Genomic DNA, 19,150 nt, shown 5'->3' with positions numbered 1-19,150 from the left:
CCATGTTTTAATGGGAAATGTCAATTAGTACGTGGAAAAATTATATTGTTCTTGTGACTACGTGAGCAAGTTACTTATTTATCATTTTATTAAAAAAATTTTATATTTAAAATTGTTGAGTAAAAGTCAGTTTTTATTTTATTTTTTGTTATAAACTGTCTTAATAATGTTAAATAGGTGTGAGTCTTGCAATATCATAATTTCATTATAAAAACCATATAATTTTTCCTTAGTATGTTTTAAAGAGGAGAGACTATAAGGTCTCACTAATAAAAAATTTGCATTAATTAATGAATGGCTAAAAATACGACTAGAGTAATAAATGAAACTAAAAAAAAAAAATTTACCCTCCTAAATCTACAGTCTAGACTCAATAAAACAACAATCTGACATAAAACCATTTTGAAGACCAATAATTAAATGCGCCCACTTTTCAAGGGTGATGAACTGAAAATTCTCTAATTAAAGACGTTTTAATATTTGTTCGGTTCGTCATCAAAAACGACTTGTTAACGACTACTCATGTTACTCGAAAAAAGAAAAAAACTACTCATCTTCCCCACTCGCGGCATTTTCAATGGTTTAGCGGTTTTTCAAATTTTTTTTAAAATTGGGTTAGTTGAAAAGGTAATTTAAACGTTCACGATAGGGATCGAATTGGGTATTAGGATAAGAATTGGAGGGTAAAACTGTCAGAAAAGAAATTAACACGCCGTCGCCCAAAAAATTAAATGCTTATATTTTGATTTTCCACACGTCTTTTGCTTTTCTTCTTTCTATTTATTTATATACAATCTACTCTCTTCTTCTTCTTTGCCTCTTCCACTCTTCTTTTCGCTTAATCTCTCTCTCTCTCGTAGTCATTGAAAGTCTCAAACACTTCACTGAGTTTTCTCTCTCTCTCTCGCGCACACAATGTCACGACGTGGCGGCGGTAGACAACCGGACTATCGTCGTGATCAACCGTCACCGGCGTCTCAACAAGGCGGTGGTAGAGGCAGAGCTGGTGGCGGACGAGGCGACGGCGGTGGTCGTGGCGGACGAGGCGACGCCGGTGGACGAGGCGCCGGAGGTAGAGGTGCCGTTGGTGGAGGAGGAGGAGGAAGAGGCCGCGGTACTGTTCCCTCTAGTTTCTCTCCGGTGCCTGCTCCGGTTGTTTCACAACCATCATCGTTCGCTTCACCTTCAACTTCGGCTCCGCCTCCGCCTCCGCCTCAGCCTCAGCCTCAGCCTCAGCCTCGGCCTCAGCCTCAGCCTCAGCCTCAGCCATCGTCGTCCACGGTGGCTGACCTGGCCAGAGGTGTCGAAAGGACAGTCACATTGCAGGATCGACCTCCACAGCCTTTGTCCTCGAAAGCCGTGGTCGTTCCGAGAAGGCCTGGCTACGGAAGCGTCGGAAAGAGAATCCAAGTCCGAGCAAATCATTTTCTCGTTGAAGTCGCCGATAGAGATCTCCACCACTACGATGTGAGTATCTTATACACAAACTTCGTCTCCTTTTTTTTATATACGTTTTGTCCTTTTATGCCTTTTTTTTCAATGCTCCAAAATTATTTCTCATCATCCTGTTTCATATATTTTATTTTACTCTTATTTTTTAAGTCTTCGTTGATTACAATTTTTTTTCTCTTTATTTCTTGTCTTTGAATTTTTGGTTTATTTCAAATTTTTTTTTAAATGTGTGAAGTTGATGTTTGTGTTAATGTAACAATCGGTCTAGAAATGGAGTTTTGTTTCTTCTTCTTTTTTTGTGTTTATTTATCTATTATTTGTTTACTGTTGAAGAATCGCATTTCAGCAAGACTGATAGCACAATGTTGATTTTTAGTCATTTAAAAAAAAAATCTGTTGATTAATTTTTTTTCTTCATATTTTATGTGTTCTTTGACCTTTTGGTTTTCAAATTTTTTTATAAAGTGTGTGAAGTTGATGCATGTGTGAGAATCAGTGAATGTAAAAATGGAACCATTAATGGAGATTTGTTTTGTTTTTTTTTTTTTTTTTTTACTCTCATTTCAGGGCTAATGGCTTTCTGTTGGTAGTAGTTTTTGTTTTTGGGCATTTATCTGAGGACTCAATATGTATAGAATGTAATGCAGGTGTATATTTTGTGCTGGTTTAGTTGACTATAGCGCCTGAGATAACTTAAAAGAAAGTGAATCGGAGTTGATGTTTGTGTTAATGTAACCATCGGTCCATATATGGAGTTTTGTTTCTCCTTTTTTTGTGTTTATTTATTATTTATTTCCTGTCTAAAAATCTCATTTCAGCAAGACTGATAATTTTTTAGTCCATTAATTTTTTTTTTTTTTAAATTATTTATGTGTTCTTTGACCTTTTGAATTTCAATTTTTTTATTTATTATTATTATAGTGTGAAGTTGATGCATGTGTGAATGTAAAAATGGGTCCATAAATGGAGATTTGATTCTCATTTCAGGACTAACGGCTCTCTGTTGATGGTAATTTTTGTTTTTGGATATTTATTTGAGGATTTAATATGTATTGAATGTAATGCATGTGTATATTTTGTGTTGGTTTAGGTGACTATAACACCTGAGATAACATCAAAGAAAGTGAATCGGAATGTAATGACTCAGCTAGATACAATGTACCGAGAGTCACATTTTGGTAACAGAAGGGCTGCTTATGATGGCAGAAAGAGCCTTTATACTGCAGGAGCATTGCCGTTTACATCCAAAGAGTTCATTGTCAAGTTACAAAATGAGGACCATCCTGCATCTTCATCTTCCGGTTCTGCGAGGTATTGTTCTTTCATTCTCTTGTTGGGTATTTTCAATTTTGTGGTGGTTTAAATTTTGTCTGATATGAGTTGCCATTGCTCTGTTTTTTGAGGTGCAGAAAAGAACGCCAATTCAAAGTGGCAATTAAGTTGGTTGCTAAGCATGACTTACAGCACCTGAAAGAGTTTTTAATCAGTAGGCAGTCAGATGTTCCGCAAGAAACAATTCAAGCTCTCGATGTGGTACTCAGAGCAGAACCATCATTGAAGTAAATATATCTACATTTTTCTTCTATAGATATGGATTAAAAAAAATTAAAAAATTAAGACTGTATTAACTTGGTGAAAATTTGACATATAGGTATACTGTTGTGGGGAGGTCTTTTTTTCATCCTAGCTTGGGTACTCAAGGAGAATTGGGTGATGGTATTGAGTATTGGAGAGGCTACTACCAATCTCTCAGGCCAACACAGATGGGGCTGTCTCTAAATATAGGTATTCCTCATTCATATCTATGCTTTTTCGGTATGTTTCATTCAAAGTTGCACTTGTGTTATATTGCTTCTAACATATGATTGATTTTGTTGCAGATGTGTCAGCCAGAGCATTCTATGAACCACTTCTTGTGATTGACTTTCTTGCAAAACATTTCCGTTTTAATCTGTCAAGGCTGTCTGATCAGGACCGTATTAAGGTTATTTTCTATGCTGTATGATGTGATTGTTGATGAATAAATGTGACTTTTGAAGTAAATGTAGATGATGATTAAAGTTAGCTTCCATTGTACCCAAAAAAAAAAAAAAATTGAAAAAAATTATGTGATTAAAGTTAGCCAACAGTGTAAACATGTACAATCACATATGCTATCTTCAGATATTCTGTTGGCTATTACTTGAAGTTTTACTTTCAATGGCTTGTTGATGATGTACTTATATAAAAAAATTGGTTTGTTGATGCATAAATTAGCTCCAATGAAGTAATTCTGTTTTGTTTGTGAATTTCAGATTAAAAAGGCTTTGAGAGGAATAAAGGTTGAGCTTACTCATACGGAGTATGCAAAAAGTTACAAAGTCACTGGTGTTTCAACACAACCAGTTAGCCAGTTAATGTGAGTAACTAGACTTTTGTATTTGTCCTCTTCCACTCTCCCCCTCTTTTGCATCCCTCTTTTATTGGTGTATTTAGTATGTAACCATAACGTTGTATGTGGTGAATATAAATACCAATTCAGCTAGGTAGATTGTTTGCATTGCTCTTTTTTTGTTATTGTTGGTTTTTTTTTTTTTTTTTTTTTTTTTTTGGAGTTGAATACAAAAATTGAAAAATAAATAGGATTTTATTTAATGAAAATTCCATGGTTTCTTGACAAATCTCAAGTAACTGCCTCCCTCCCCCTTTTTGCCTCTTTTTCTAAATGATATCTTTTATGACGTTTATTGGTTTGTTCTATTCATTTGCAAATGCTCTTAGAAACTACCCTTTCTCATGGATTTAAGTTTGCTTATACTGCAAATTGTTTTCTAGTTGTATTAAGTTAGCAATTTAGGTAAAAAACACTTATGTGATAAGAATTTGTCTTACTAGTGACTTGTTTATTTGTTGGCTGTGTTTCGATTTTTTTTTTGTGCTTTGAAATTGTCTTCTTCAACTTATGTGTTTTTTTTTAAATAATTTTTTTGGGTTAATTATGTTCATTTTCCATCAGGTTTACCCTTGATGACAAGAAAACAAAGACATCAGTTCTTCAATATTTTCGTGATAAATATGGCATTGTTCTCCAGTATGCATCTTTGCCTGCCCTTCAAGCTGGTAGTGATTCGAATCCAGTTTACTTACCGATGGAGGTTTGTAAGATTGGTGCTGGACAGAGATACACAAAGAGATTAAATGAAAGACAGGTAACTAACCTACTAAGAGCAACATGTCAACGGCCTATTGAAAGGGAACGGAGTATCACAGGGGTATGTTAATGTTGTAAATTGGCAATAATTTGTTCACATCTCTTTTGAATGAGCTTGTATGATTTCCAATATGGATTCGTTGTTGGTAATTTGGTACTGTATGGTTCTCTTTTATTACAGATGGTAAAGCATAATGATTTTAGTAGTCTTAAGCTTGTACGTGAGGAATTTGGAATTGACGTACGACAAGGACTTACAACAGTTGATGCCCGAGTGCTGCCGCCTCCAATGGTAATTTTGTGGTGCTTTGTATGTTTGAGCTATTTTGTCTATATAATACAGTAAAATTTAATGTCATTTCCGTTTTTGCAGCTTACTTATCATGCAACTGGGAGAGAATCAAGGGAAAATCCTAGGATGGGGCAATGGAATATGATAAACAAGGTCAGATGGTGGTTATTTGGTTGTGTAGCTGGTTACTTGATTCCACTGTATTATAATTGTTCCATTCCTGACATTATTTAGCTTGAAAATTCTGTAAAATTGGGTTTATGTTTGCTTTAGAGCATCACCCAAATGAATAATGGTAGCCCAAAATAAGTGGCAGGTAAATGATTAATCTGGGTGTTTCTCAAGTATCAAAGGTTATCTGCCTGCATATTGTGAATGGCTTTTATTATTAGTAAATGTTATTTTAGTTTGATTAACCTTTATAATTTTGATTTTGTAGAAAATGGTCAATGGTGGTAGAGTGTCATATTGGACATGTGTGAATTTCTCTACTCGAGTGAACAGAGATTTTCCGTTCCAATTCTGTGATGAATTGGTCATCATGTGCAACAGCAAAGGAATTGTATGAGTCATATTACCTGGTGTTCCATGTTTACTTTATTGTATAATGTCTAGATCCTTACTGAATTTAGATAATTGACTAGACATTTTTGCACATTTCACCAGGATTTTAGCCGAAACCCTTTGATACCAATACATTCAGCTCATCCTGGTCAAATTGATAGGGCTCTCATGGATATTCACAAGCAGTGTGCAGCCAAACTTAAAGAAATTGAGCCAGGAAAACAGCTTCAGCTGTTGATAATTATTTTGCCTGATGTCACTGGGTCATACGGTGAGCAACTCAATCAGTATTCAGATTTTATAATTAGAATTGGGTTCTTTTGCTTAAAATAATTTTTGTTGCTTTTAGGGAAGATTAAACGTATATGTGAAACGGAGCTAGGAATTGTTTCTCAGTGCTGTCAGCCCAAGCAAGCATCAAAGCTTAGTAAGCAGTACCTTGAAAATTTGGCTCTCAAGATCAATGTGAAGGTTAGTTCTATATGATTTCTGATTGACTAATCCTGTTGAATTCATTGGTGGATTCAAATATCTAAACTGACAATTGAAACTCTTTATAGGCCGGGGGACGTAACAATGTGTTAACTGATGCTATTCAAAAAAGAATGCCTCTTGTATCTGATCGCCCTACAATTATATTTGGTGCGGATGTGACACATCCACAACCAGGAGAGGACTCTAGCCCTTCGATAGCTGCGGTATGTCATGTAGTTTTTTAACCCCTTTATGACTTTATCATGTTAAATGGTTTAATTGATTGATACAGGTAGTGGCTTCTATGGATTGGCCGGAGGTAACCAAATACAGAGGACTCGTCTCTGCACAGGAGCACCGTGAAGAAATTATCCAGGATCTCTATAAATCAGTGCAGGATCCTCAAAGGGGTTTAGTTCATGGAGGCTTGATCAGGTAAGGTCATGCATGATTCTTTATTACCTTAGTGGAAGGAAATATTATTTTATTTTCTCATTTTTCCTTCAATTGTGTCACTCTTTTTTCAGAGAACAACTTATTGCCTTCAGAAGAGCAACCGGGCAAAAACCCCATAGGATTATTTTCTACAGGTATAATTTTTTTTTTTATTTTTTTTTATTTTTTTATTTTTTTTTTTTATCGTGCAAAATTGGATTTCTTCATCATGTATATCTGATGTTATTCTATTTTACTCACAGAGATGGTGTTAGTGAAGGTCAATTTAGTCAAGTTCTGCTTTATGAGATGGATGCAATAAGAAAGGTATTATAGCTATTGTTGTGAACTCGGGAGTCATTGTACTGGGGTGCCCTTATGTATCAGATAGGCATATGTCAGGAGTACAAGGATGAAAACGATTCCGAATCAACATGACTTGATTGTTGAATATTAGTTTTTTGTTGTCTTTGTGTTGACACCTTGGTCTCTAATTTTATAACTGTTTCTTTCAGGCCTGCCTCTCACTAGAGGAAAATTATCTGCCGAAAGTTACTTTTGTTGTTGTTCAGAAAAGACATCATACACGCCTTTTTCCTACAGATAATCAGACAGACAGGAGTGGCAATATTCAACCAGGTTCCCATTTTTGTCACCCTAGGGCCAATTACAGTTTGTTGATTTTACAACAACTGACTGTGTATCTCTGTGTAGGTACTGTTGTCGATACGAAGATTTGCCATCCAACTGAGTTTGACTTCTACCTTAACAGCCATGCTGGTATACAGGTAAAACTTTGGTTCATTGTAGAATAAACTTTGAGAACAGTTGGCTTTATTTATGGATTGATTATGATTTATAAATAGACATACCTTGTAGAGGAATGATTTGAATTCATTTGTATTGTACTTGCAGGGGACTAGCCGCCCTACGCACTATCATGTGTTGTACGATGAGAACAATTTTACTGCAGATCTGTTACAAGGGCTAACCAATAATTTGTGTTACACGTAATTCCCTTCCAATCCCTGGTTTATTTGAATTCCTTCTATGGATCATAAAAACATTTCTGTTGTGTTATTTTGTAACTTTGATCAACTTCCTTTTCAGGTATGCAAGGTGCACTCGATCAGTTTCCATAGGTTTGATATCTTTTATTTCCTTTTATTTATTTCATTTAAATTACAATTAGTTTGTGCATATTCTTATTTCTCTACTGAATTGATAACTCCTATTGCAGTTCCTCCTGCATATTATGCCCATTTAGCAGCTTTTCGAGCACGCTATTACATTGAGGGTGAAACATCAGATGGTGGCTCTACTGGCGGTGAGAACAGAAGAGAGTTCCGGCCCCTTCCTCTGATCAAGGATAATGTGAAGGAAGTCATGTTTTATTGCTGAGATAGGTCTTTTGTGGGGTTTCTTTTGGATGATAGTGCTCATTGGTCCCTCTTTTGTTTCTCTACTGAGATTAGTTAGGCCTTTTGTGGGGTTAATTTTGGATGATGCTCATAGTTCCCCCTTATATGTTTCTATCTTTTGTTAATATGCTCTTGCGATTGGTGCTTTGGTATAGTTTCCATTTCCCAGAGGCTTTAGGCTTTAATTTTCTTTTGGGCATATTTATGTCTGTGAAACTGCTTCTTTGCCACGAGCCGTTGAGCTGTGGTGAGAATGGTGTATAATTTCCATAGCAAAAAGAAAAAGTTCAATACTCAGTATATTGATGTTGGTGTTACAGTTGGCTTTTACTTGATGCTGTTGAACTGTGGTTGTAAGTTGTAACATTCTTGAAAAAGGTCATCGAGTTGCCCGAACTGGGAACTTGGGTCTAGTTTCTGGAAATGGCAATTGTGGTAATGCAATGGTCAAGTAAGATTCGCTTTCAGATCCAACTCAGGTCAATATGACCACCTTGCTCAGTAACATGGAGAGTTTAGGGGTTGTCAAGAAATGCCCCTAGGTAAATTTATTCAAGATAATAAAATGGTTGGGTTTGCAAGCCTATATACATGCAATTGCACACGCACGGATAAAGCACAGGCAATCAAGCCCTGAAGTATTATCCCCTGCAAGTAGGCAGTGGCTCGAATTGAAGGCATTGTCCTCCATGAAAAATGGGATAACTTCAAATTCACAGAACTGCAATTGTTGCTCAATATATGGCTGTTCCTCCATATATGTATATGGCTTTAGTAATTAAATAAAAATTCGGTTAATTGTTTTGCTTCCCTCTGTACAAGCAAAACTAATTATATTTGCTATTTCGATTGCCTTGAACAAAAATAAAGTGAATGGTGATTACCAATGTGGCAGACAATGGCTTTTTGTGTTGCAAGTATCATTTTTATTTTTCTTTATAAGATAGTATTTTAAACCTACGAAAAGTTATAAATGCATATGAATTTAGTATTTTAAATAAAATGTGATATGAATAACAAAAAAAGTCAATTCCCTTTTTCTGAATGAAAAAAATAAATGTAATTTCTATACCCTAGTTTTGTGTGATATACAATTATGTAGGGTAAGAAAAGGTGAGATAATATTGATTTGTTGTTATTCCAACAATCTAAATATTATATAAGTATTATCACAAATTATTAGTTTTGCATGTAGCAAGGAAAGTGATTCCTGACAACGGCCTCAATCTATATAAGTCAGATTTCAGAATAATATGTATTCTAATCAATGGTGAAAGTCAAATTTTAGAATAACCATTTGGAAACAACTTCCTTTTACCTTTTTAAGATATATATAATAGATTCAACCTATCTTTATGATAATTGTTTTTTATCATCAATATAGTAGTCTATAAATTTCTTTTTATCATCAATATAAAAGTCTTTAAATTTGAAAAGTTAAATGCCAAGCATGTAGTAGTGGATTTTAATTCTAATAACAGACAACTATAAAATCCACTTTCTGTATTTTAAAGATAGGATTTTATTAAAAATAGTATGCTTAGATTGTCAAACAGAGCTTACTTTTCTCAAAAAAAAAAAAAAAAAAAAAAAAACAGAGCTTACTTTTAACTTTTAGCATGAATAATAGCTGGATCCTATTAGTTGTGATTTGTGTTACTTCAACTATGCTGATGACTGATGAGTTATAATGTTCTTGGAAAGCTTGCAACCTGTGCATCTTATTATAGGAGTATAAGGACTAGATGATTGAACAACAATTTGCAAATGAGTCATGTTCTTTTTGTTATTCTTTCGTGTGCAGGATTTTTTTTGGTGCAGATTGCTGCAATGGCATCCGCAAAGTTTCCTACGTTAGAAGTGAACTACTCTGATGGTACAACAGTGAAGTTGCCAAAAACTTCCAAATGGAGATATTGTTGATGTGGACGAATTAGCTATCCCAAAGGCATTTGCTATCTCTTTCATTCCGAGCAAACTTGCAGGTATTGAACTATAGTTATGCTTATTTGGATTGCTTATTCACTTAATATCTTGTACTACAACCTTTATGTGCAATAAAGCATGTAACATGTTAAGTGCTCTATGAACTACTTAACATGGTTTCATACATGATATTCATTCTCAGAACTGAGGTCTAGGAGCTGTTTGTGAGCTGGAATAAGGTGATTAAAAATAGTAAAATATAATTCAAGAAAAGAATGATGAGGGAAGAGAGAGAGAACTTAGTATGCAATTCATTCGTTTGTTGGGGGGGGGGGGGGGGTGAGGAAGAAAACTTGGTACACTTAGTAAAAACAGAAATGAAATCTATTATATTGGTTCAACTATCTCCCTTACTTAATTACATATGTAATTCCCTTAATTAAGTTTTCTAAATATCAACAAATGTTAATATTTTCCCTCTTGGTCTAATGATAAAAAGTTATCATTAAAAACAGACGTTATAGAATGAAACTCTCTCAAACAATAAATGAAATCTATCATACTGGTTCAACTATCTCCCTCACTTAATTACATATGTAATTCCCTTAATTTAGTTTTCTGAATATCAACAAATGTTAATATTTTCCTTCTTGGTCTAATGATAAAAAAGTTATCATCAGGAGCGGATATCATAGAATGAAACTCTCTCAAACTATAAGTCTATAGTTGATTGTCACATCAAAATTATTACAAAATTTGTGTGCACATGTTTTATCATTACAATTACCTAACCTGACTATTTACACCAAGTACTATCAAATAAAATTGTAGAAAGACAAAATAGATTCTGACTAAACCTTTTTTTTTTTTTTTTGCAATAAATAAATTTGAGATAATTGGTTGTGAGGGATTGTTTATCATTTCTTCCATCTCTCACAAAATTGCGGTAAAAAAGTTTAGCTTTTACTAATGTAAGCGTATGCCTTTAAAGCATACATTTTTTTTTTTTTGGGAGAAGAAATGATAGTAGACTTTATCTAAGGAAATTTATGTTGTACAAGGGGAAGAGAAAAGAGGGGTATTCTTCTAATCAAACAATATCCTCCTCTTCCTCTTTTACAGCACTAGCCAAAGCTAAGACAACACGATTACATCTTAAAGTTATACTAAAAAAAAAAAAAAAATACTATCCCTAATAACACCTTGCAAAAACTAATACTTAAAACAAAAAGCATAGCCAATTTCCAGCAAACCCTAGGTCATCTAGTAATAAACAATCACCCACAGCCCTTGTGAACTTAGCAATTTGATTACAAGGCCAAGATTCATTACCCCAATACTCATCAGGATGAAAATTTTGTTGAAATCGCCTTAATATAAGCCAAGGGAAAGAGATAGATGCATGGAGTTGAAACATAAATCCCAAGATTCTCCTTTTCTTGATGTTTTGGGATGTTTATAAGAACCAGTAAAGTGCCAAACAACGCCCTCTTGATTTATTATAGCATCAATGTGATGTGAGGAAAAAATTAGGATATCCAAATCCACTCTATCCACCCAAAGGAGGGCCAAGCCACCACCAAATCCAATTCTGGGGACCGTAAAAACCTGCTGTCAATTCCAATTTATTCTTTAATCTGCGAAAAAACCATCCATATCTAGACAAGTTTCAGACAGAAAAAGAATTTCGGGACATTTTTCTCTCGCCAAACAGCGGAGTTCTTTTACTGCCTCTGGGATTCCAAGCCTGTTAGGCTAAAAATAAAATAAATAAATATTGTTCATGTGGCCCAAATCTGGATCAGTGGCCCAAATTTTGAACAGCGTAAGCCTGGCCCAAAAAGCAAAACTTGCGTGACCTGTTATAACAAGAGAATATCAGTCAGTTATCCACTAAGTCTGAGAGCAATAGAAGTTACCAAAAAATAAGGAGAAGTGCAGTAACTGTTTTGTCTACTATAAATAAAGATTAAAAGTATTATCACAAGGACACAACAAAAATCTGAAAAACTTGATTCACATACCCAGTCAATGGAAGGATAACTTCATGTTTGTAAGTGCGTTTGCCTCACATGAATTATCAAAGTATGGTTTTGTAATTTAACTTAGGTGTTTGTGTGACTTGAATTTTTCCTACTTGTATGAACTTGAATTCTGAATTAAGATATCTATATATTGTGATTACATTGATTGTTCCCTTATTTTTCTTAGTTGAATATTTTATACTTTTGAAGTCCTATTAGTTTAGGCAGTGGCAGAGGCCATCAATTTGGTGCTAAGTTTTGTCTAATAAGTAGTTTATTCCAAGAAAGTTTGTATTCTCACAAACAAAGCCCTCAGCAGTAAAAGCTTAAAATCTTCATGTTGGAGAGGAGGGGTGGAAGATTACCCCCAACAAATGTTTGAGAAACATTCAAACTATCTGAACAACTAGCTTGTTTTTTGCGAATTGAAGAGTTCAAAGAAGATGAGGCTGGTGAAGGTCGCTTATCCGCGTGTTGAAGCTTAGGCAAATTCTCAACAGGAGTTTGAAAATTGGAACTCCAAAAAATACGTTTCCATGATCTCAGAGAAGGTTCTTTTTGGCCCAGCCAATCCTCAGTATAATTGGGCATACTCTCCTTCTCCATATCCATATCCATATCCATATTTGAATTATCCTCATTTGAATTGTTGTTATTCATATCTGTCAATATTTTCCCCTCAATACGCTTAGAACTATCTAGCTTTGTCATGGCTGAGTCCCTCCTATTTGAAAAATCTACAGCTGGGATCAGATTATGCTTATCTAAAATAACTGATGATACCGAAAACAATACCACCAATGAGTCACACGCTCCTCGTTTGATCGCAAATGGCACCTACACAACGAAAAGGAGTAACCTAACAGAGAGCACCGGTGTGGTACCGGCCAAATACCCTCCGAAGGTCAAGTTAGAACTATTCTCACTGCTCTAGAGTGCTAGAGAGGGTAAAATTATGCGTACCTCAGGTAACGAGAGTGCTAAGGTTTTTATAGTAGCAAGGGTCATCCCTCTTTTCCTTGGAGTAGAAGTCTTTTCCTTATAGGAGTCCTTTTGGGCGTATTTTCCGGGATCCTTTCCTTATAGGAGTCCCTTTGAATATTCTCTTGCGTGGGAAACAAGTCAACTCTTGACTTATGACGTGGGAAGCAAGTCGACTTTATGATTGGTCCGTCGGCCTCAATGCATCTCCTTCAGCTTTTTGGGCGTCACTTGGTGAAACCGTCAGTCTTGGAGGCCATCAAATACAACCGTCAGCTATTGCTCCGTCTATTTATTTATTGAAGACAGCATAACACCGTCAGTCTGAGGCTCTCTCCTTTTTATCCTCATCAGTTGCCCCCTACTCTATATGCTTGACGTTTAGAACCGTCAGCATGTGGAGTTATTTCTAAAGAAGAATTACGAATGATTCCTCGGGCCGCGAGCTATTTAATGCAAGGTCACGTGGCGCGCGGTAGTTGGTCTCGTTTCTGGCACAGGCGTCGCCTCGCGTTTCGTGCATTTTCCCCCTATATAAATATCACGCCTCACAGCCTTATTTCGCTATTTCAACCTAGAAGATCTTTCAAGAGAGAAACCGTCGCTCTTACAAACGATTCGTCCCGTCAACTTTTACCAGTACCGTCATCCTTCAAGTTGTTTCACTTATTCAAGATCCATTTCACCTGTAAGTTCCTCTTCCCTTCTCTTTGTTTCTCTTTTTATTTTTACTTTTGCCCAAAGAATTTTTTATTAAGAACGTCAGTCTAGGGACTTAGGGTGTATCCGTCACTTGTAGGTAGTCAGATGTCAAGTGACGCGTCGAGTGATCAGTCGTCAGTCCGCGACGGAGCGGGCTACGACGAAGTTTTTGGCTCAGGTCAAGAGTCCGACGGCTTTTCTGAGTCGTCAGGAAAAGAAACGTCAGCCCAATCCCTTAGTATTGACGTAGAAGACGGTGTCGAGGGAGTTAGGGAAAAAATGTTAAGTGAGGTTGAGGTCCAAGGGATCGATGAGGAAGTTGTTGATGACGGTAATTGGGAGGAAGGTGACGAGGAGATCGATAGCGACGGAGGTAGAGGTGGTAGTGACGGTAGTGAGGATGAGGGTGACGAAGAATCCAGTGAGGGAACTTCGGGGAGTTCTGGAGGTAATCGTCCCTTCATCCTTCCAGAGGAGTGGGCCGTCAATAAATTTCTCCCAAAGATGAGCAATAGAGTTTTTTCTGAGTTGCGTATTCGTTTCCAAATCCCAGATCACATTCCTCTCCGTCTCCCTAAAAAGAATGAGAAGTGTTATACAGGGAGGACGGCTGATGTGGGGATGTATGATGCCATGTTCGCAGCTGGCCTTAGACTTCCACTGACGGCTTTACACCGTCGGCTGGCGGATTTCTTAGGATTGTCCGTCAGCCAGATATCTCCGAATGCCTGGAGGATCTTTATTGGTGCTGAAGTCCTCTGGGGTCGTCTGAGTGGGGGGAACCGTCAACTTTCGCTTGACGAGTTCTTTTACTGTTACAGACCTCAACATAAAGTATCCGCCAAGGGGACATATCATTTTGCACCCCGTGAAAAGAGCTTAAGATTAGTGTTTGATATGCCGGATTCGAATAGGAACTGGAAGAACAGATTTTTCTTTGTTAAGGGGACGGACTGGGTGTGCCGCCCGGATGAATGGGACACGTTGCCTGGGGGTTATTTTGATAACACATGGGCTTATATTAGGGAGTCAGGTTGCCCCCGTCTCTTTCTTTTTACCGTCGCTTTTCATTTTCACCGTCTCTTTTAACACCGTCTGTTTCCTTTTGTTTCAGCCGTCACTCGACCGGAGGTGTCTGACGAACAAAGGGATTTCATCCGCCGGATACTCACCATCTCACTTGAGCAACGTAGGTGTAGGGATTTGATAACCCTAGACACTCTACATTTGTATTGTGGTGGTCCTGAGCCGACGGTCGAAGCACGGAAGTTGGAAGAATTTTCAAGAAAACGTAAGTAAATGCGTTATTTAATCCGTCTGCTACTACTCATCCGTCAGATTACTTATCCGTTAGCTTTCTTTGTGCAGAGATGGAGGCTGCGAAGCAAAGGGTGAGGGCCGCTGCCGCCCGTAAGAAGGAAGAAGATAAAGCTAAGGGAAAGGATGGAGCGTCAACTCCTCATTCCTCCTTGAAGGGCTCAATCAAGAGGAAATCTGACGGAAAGGATGATCCTCCTTCTAAGAAGGTGGCCGTCACTCCTACGGACGTGCCCTCCCAGAAGTCATCCCCCAAGCCTAGTCACGGTGCTGGGAAAGGAGTGATGACTTCCTCTGGTCCCGTCATTGAGGGGCCCCGTTGCTTGCTGACTCACAAGGATTATGCTGTCGAGAGTCTGGAATCTCTTATCAAACAGACGGATCTGGATCCTTGTGCTCAGCTTGGGACGGATGACCTGGGGGCGTCAGCCTTCTTTGATATTGCACGGGTACGCTTCCTTACTTTGATTAATCTGATTTTTACCTTGCTCAATAGCTGACGGTTGTGTTTCCTTCAGGCCTTGGTTCGTGTTAAAGCACTTCAAGACCGATGCGTGGCCAAAGAAGGCGTCGTCTCTTGGGTGAGGAGGCAGAATTCCACCCTGATGGATCAGCAGGCGCAATACAAGGAGGCCGTCCGTCTCTTAAACACAGATCTGAAGGACGTGAAGGAGAAGTTAGGAGAAGCAGAGGGTGAGCAGAAGAAACTTGAGGAGGAGGTTTCATCTTTGCGTGCGCAAGTGGTGACGGCTGGGACTGACGCAGTTGAAAAATTTAAGACAACTCAGTCCTTCATCGACTCCTGTGCTGATTACTATGGCGCAGGTTTCGATGATTGTCTGAAGCAAGTGTCGTTAGCTCATCCGGAGCTGGATCTGTCTGGAATCACCATGGATACTTCCGTTCCGATGACTCCTGCCGCTGATAGAGATGACGAACCCCTCAGCTTGGATTCTTTGTTTAATGATGCTGGGGTTGTTTTGGCCCAGCCTGCTGTCGCTACCCCTGCTGGACCTTCAGATCAGATTGTGAAGGATAAAGCTGACGGGGTCTCCAAGGACGCTCCTGCCGCTTAATCCTTTATTAATTGTAATTTTTGAACAATGTCTTCAAGTGCCCGTATGTTTGTTGGGCTTTTTGCTTGTAATTCTATCTACCCCCTGTTGTCCGTTACTTTGAACATATACACTGACTTTTATTGTTTGACTAATTTTAATGAGATCGCCTATTATTTTTATATTTAGCCTTTTTTGATTAGCTCGTCATCTTTACAGGCTTGTTGGTTGGAGAAACTTATTTGTAAGTAGTCTCATTTTTTGGTAAGACCGTCAATAATTTGACCGTCTACCATATAAATTTTTCATCCATTGGACCGTCAGTTTATTGGACCGTCAGCTTTTAGCTTTAGCCTTTTCGGTCCGTTATTTTGATGGCCATTAGCCTCGATGTCTTTTGACATCTCCGTTGGTCCGTCGGTTTTGAAGGCTCGATCCATATGATAACTCTATCTATTGGACCGTCAGCTTTTAGCTTTAGCCTTTTCGGACCGTTATCTTTATGGCCATTAGCCTCGATGTCTTTTGACATCTCCGTTGGTCCGTCGGTTTTGAAGGCTCGATCCATATGATAACTCTATCTATTGGACCGTCAGCTTTTAGCTTTAGCCTTTTCGGACCGTTATCTTTATGGCCATTAGCCTCGATGTCTTTTGACATCTCCGTTGGTCCGTCGGTTTTGAAGGCTCGATCCATATGATAACTCTATCTATTGGACCGTCAGCTTTTAGCTTTAGCCTTCTCGAACCATTGTTTTCTTTGGCTTTTTTAGCCTTGATGCCTTGACATCTTTCATTAGTCCGTCAGGTTTTTCTTTTGTCCGTGAGTTATGGACTTAGTCGTTTTTGGGTCGTAAACTTAGTGGACCGTCGGAGGAAAAATATACTTCAGCGATTTCTGAATAAAACTCCTCTTATTGCCATGCATTTAAATAAAAGTAATTAAAACCAAATCCTGCCCCTTGGGCTAAAAAAAGTATTGTTGCGAAAAAACTAAAGTAAACGATAAATCTGAGGAGTTAAACTATAATTTGCTGAAAAATAAAAGAAGTTGGTCTTCATGCTGCTGCTTCTATTGGTAGTACTTCCGTAGGTGCTCGGTGTTCCATGGATGTGGTAGTTTCTGTCCCTCCAATGTTTCAAGGTGGTAATTACCTTTTCTCTGCCACGACGAGACTCGGTAAGGACCTTCCCAATTGGGGCCGAGTTTCCCTTGGGTAGGGTCCCTAGCGGCGCCCATGACCTTCCTAAGAACAAGGTCTCCGACTTGGAAGTCTCTGTGTCGGACCCGAGAGTTGTAGTATTTGGCCATGCGATCCTGGTACCTAGCGAGCCTTTGTTTTGCTGCTGTCCTGATCTCATCCACTAGGTCGAGCTGTAGTCACATAGCTTCATCGTTTTTGTCCTCATCATGGTTATGTACCCTATAGCTTGCGAGTCCGACTTCTGCCGGGATGACTGCTTCGGCTCCGTACGCCAGGCGGAACGGTGTCTCTCCTGTGGGTGTTCTTGCCGTCGTCCTGTATGCCCATAGTATACTTGGCAATTCTTCAGGCCATATACCCTTCGCCCCCTCGAGCCGAGTCTTGATGATCTTGAGCAAGGATCGGTTTGTGACTTCGACCTGTCCATTAGCTTGAGGGTGGGCGGGGGAGGAGTAGTGATTCTTTATTCCTAACTGGGAGCAAAAATCCCGGAAATGGTCGTTGTCGAACTGCCTCCCGTTGTCCGAGACAAGGACCTTAGGAATGCCAAACCTGCATATGATGCATCTCCAGACGAAGCTCCTTACGTTCTTCTCTGTGATTGTGGCCAAAGCTTCAGCTTCCACCCATTTCGTGAAATAGTCGATACCTACTACCAGGAATTTCAGCTGTCGTACGGCTGTAGGGAATGGTCCCATAATGTCTAATCCCCACTGTGCGAACGGCCACGGGGCCGTTATTGGGGTCAGCTCTTCGGTCGGTTGTCTAATAATGTTGCCGAACCTTTGGCATTTGTCACAGGCCCTAACGTAGGTTTCGGCGTCCTTCTGCATGGTGGGCCAATAGTAACCTGCTCGCACAAGCTTGTGTACCAATGATCTGGATCCTGAGTGGTTTCCGCAGATTCCTTCATGCACTTCTCTCATAATGTAGTCCGCCTCTTCCGTACCCAAGCATCTTAGATATGGTCGGGAGAAACCTCTCTTGTACAGGACGCCTTTTATCAGGACGAACCTTGCCGCCTGGACTTTAAGTTTTCTTGCGGCTCCCTTCTCGTCTGGCAAGATGCCGTCTTTTAGGTACGAGACTAACGGCGCTGTCCAGCTGCTGTCGGAGCATATTTCCTGCATGTCACTGATATCTGTCAGCGGGGAAAGCTGTACAAAGAAGAGTACATTACCAGGGACGACCATTCGTTCTGCTGAGGCGGCCTTCGCGAGACGGTCTGCTCGCTCGTTTTCCCCTCTGGGAATCTGGATGATTTTCGCTTCTAGGTTGCCCACTCTTGCCCTTACTTCATCAAGGTACTTCTTCATCTTTTCGCTCTTGCACTCGTAGTCTCCATTTATCTGGTTGGTGACGACCTGTGAATCGCAGTAGACGACTACCCTTGCAGCTCCTGCTGCTTTGGCGAGGTCGAGTCCTGCTATCAGAGCCTCATATTCTGATTCATTGTTGGTGGCGGGAAAGTTTAGACGGACCATACATTCAATGGTGTCTCCTTCAGGCGATAGCAATACAATGCCGGCCCCTGCGGCTTGCCTGTTGGATGATCCGTCCGTATGTATGCTCCATTGAGGGGACTCTGCTGCTCCCTGGTCCTCGTCGTGGGTGAATTCAGCTATAAAGTCGGCAACAGCCTGTCCCTTGATGGCGGTCCGCGGATGATACTGAATGTCAAATTCGCTCAGCTCGATTGCCCATAATGCCAGTCGTCCCGCGGCCTCGGGGCTGCTCATTGCTCGCCGTAAAGGCTTGTCAGTCAGGACGTTTACCGTATGAGCTTGGAAGTACGGTTTGAGCTTTCGAGCTGCCGTGACCAATGCGAAGGCAAGTTTTTCCATCGGCAGGTATCTTTCCTCGGCACTGCGAAGCGCTCGGCTTGCGTAGTATACGGGTTTTTGCACTCTTTCTTCTTCTCTCATCAAGGCTGCGCTAACAGCTGCGGGGGAGACGGCCAGATAGAGAAAAAGCTCTTCTCCCGGCTGCGACGGGCTCAACAATGGTGGAGAGGAGAGGTAAATCTTCAATTCTTCGAACGCTTGCTGGCATTCGTTGGTCCATTCAAAGGATTTTTTCAATGTTCGGAAGAAGGGCAAACACTTGTCCGTTG

The 19,150-nt window shown here is 39.3% G+C and overlaps 1 protein-coding gene across 2 annotated transcripts; it reads left to right on the top strand.

Moving 5' to 3' along the window:
- The first annotated feature begins 803 nt into the window (after positions 1-803).
- Positions 804-8,158, top strand: LOC126722667 (protein argonaute 5). 2 transcript variants are annotated; one of them, XM_050425822.1, is made up of 21 exons: positions 804-1,467; positions 2,543-2,763; positions 2,862-3,011; positions 3,104-3,237; positions 3,333-3,436; positions 3,747-3,850; positions 4,448-4,703; positions 4,824-4,934; positions 5,016-5,087; positions 5,374-5,496; positions 5,601-5,769; positions 5,848-5,969; positions 6,059-6,196; positions 6,265-6,407; positions 6,500-6,562; positions 6,671-6,734; positions 6,923-7,046; positions 7,122-7,195; positions 7,323-7,417; positions 7,518-7,549; positions 7,648-8,158. In XM_050425822.1, the coding sequence occupies exons 1-21, from the start codon at positions 916-918 to the stop codon at positions 7,806-7,808; spliced, it is 3,012 nt and encodes a 1,003-aa protein (XP_050281779.1). In that variant the 5' UTR covers positions 804-915; the 3' UTR covers positions 7,809-8,158. The 2 variants fall into 2 exon arrangements, with proteins under 2 accessions (XP_050281779.1, XP_050281787.1); XM_050425830.1 differs by lacking the exon at positions 5,374-5,496.
- The last annotated feature ends 10,992 nt before the right edge of the window (positions 8,159-19,150 follow it).

This window comes from Quercus robur, chromosome 1, assembly GCF_932294415.1.
Source record: "Quercus robur chromosome 1, dhQueRobu3.1, whole genome shotgun sequence".
In the NCBI taxonomy this organism is placed as follows: Eukaryota; Viridiplantae; Streptophyta; class Magnoliopsida; order Fagales; family Fagaceae; genus Quercus; species Quercus robur.
The sequence above is the reverse complement of the archived record's forward strand: the minus strand, read 5'-3'. Positions and strand labels throughout refer to the sequence as shown.

Excerpts from the sequence above, each read along its gene's own strand:
- LOC126722667 (XM_050425822.1), top strand. The coding sequence starts at position 916 with ATGTCACGACGTGGCGGCGGTAGACAACCGGACTATCGTCGTGATCAA. Across the intron at positions 4,704-4,823 it reads GGGAACGGAGTATCACAGGG|ATGGTAAAGCATAATGATTT; the intron begins GTATGTTAATGT and ends CTTTTATTACAG. Across the intron at positions 6,197-6,264 it reads CTAGCCCTTCGATAGCTGCG|GTAGTGGCTTCTATGGATTG; the intron begins GTATGTCATGTA and ends TGATTGATACAG.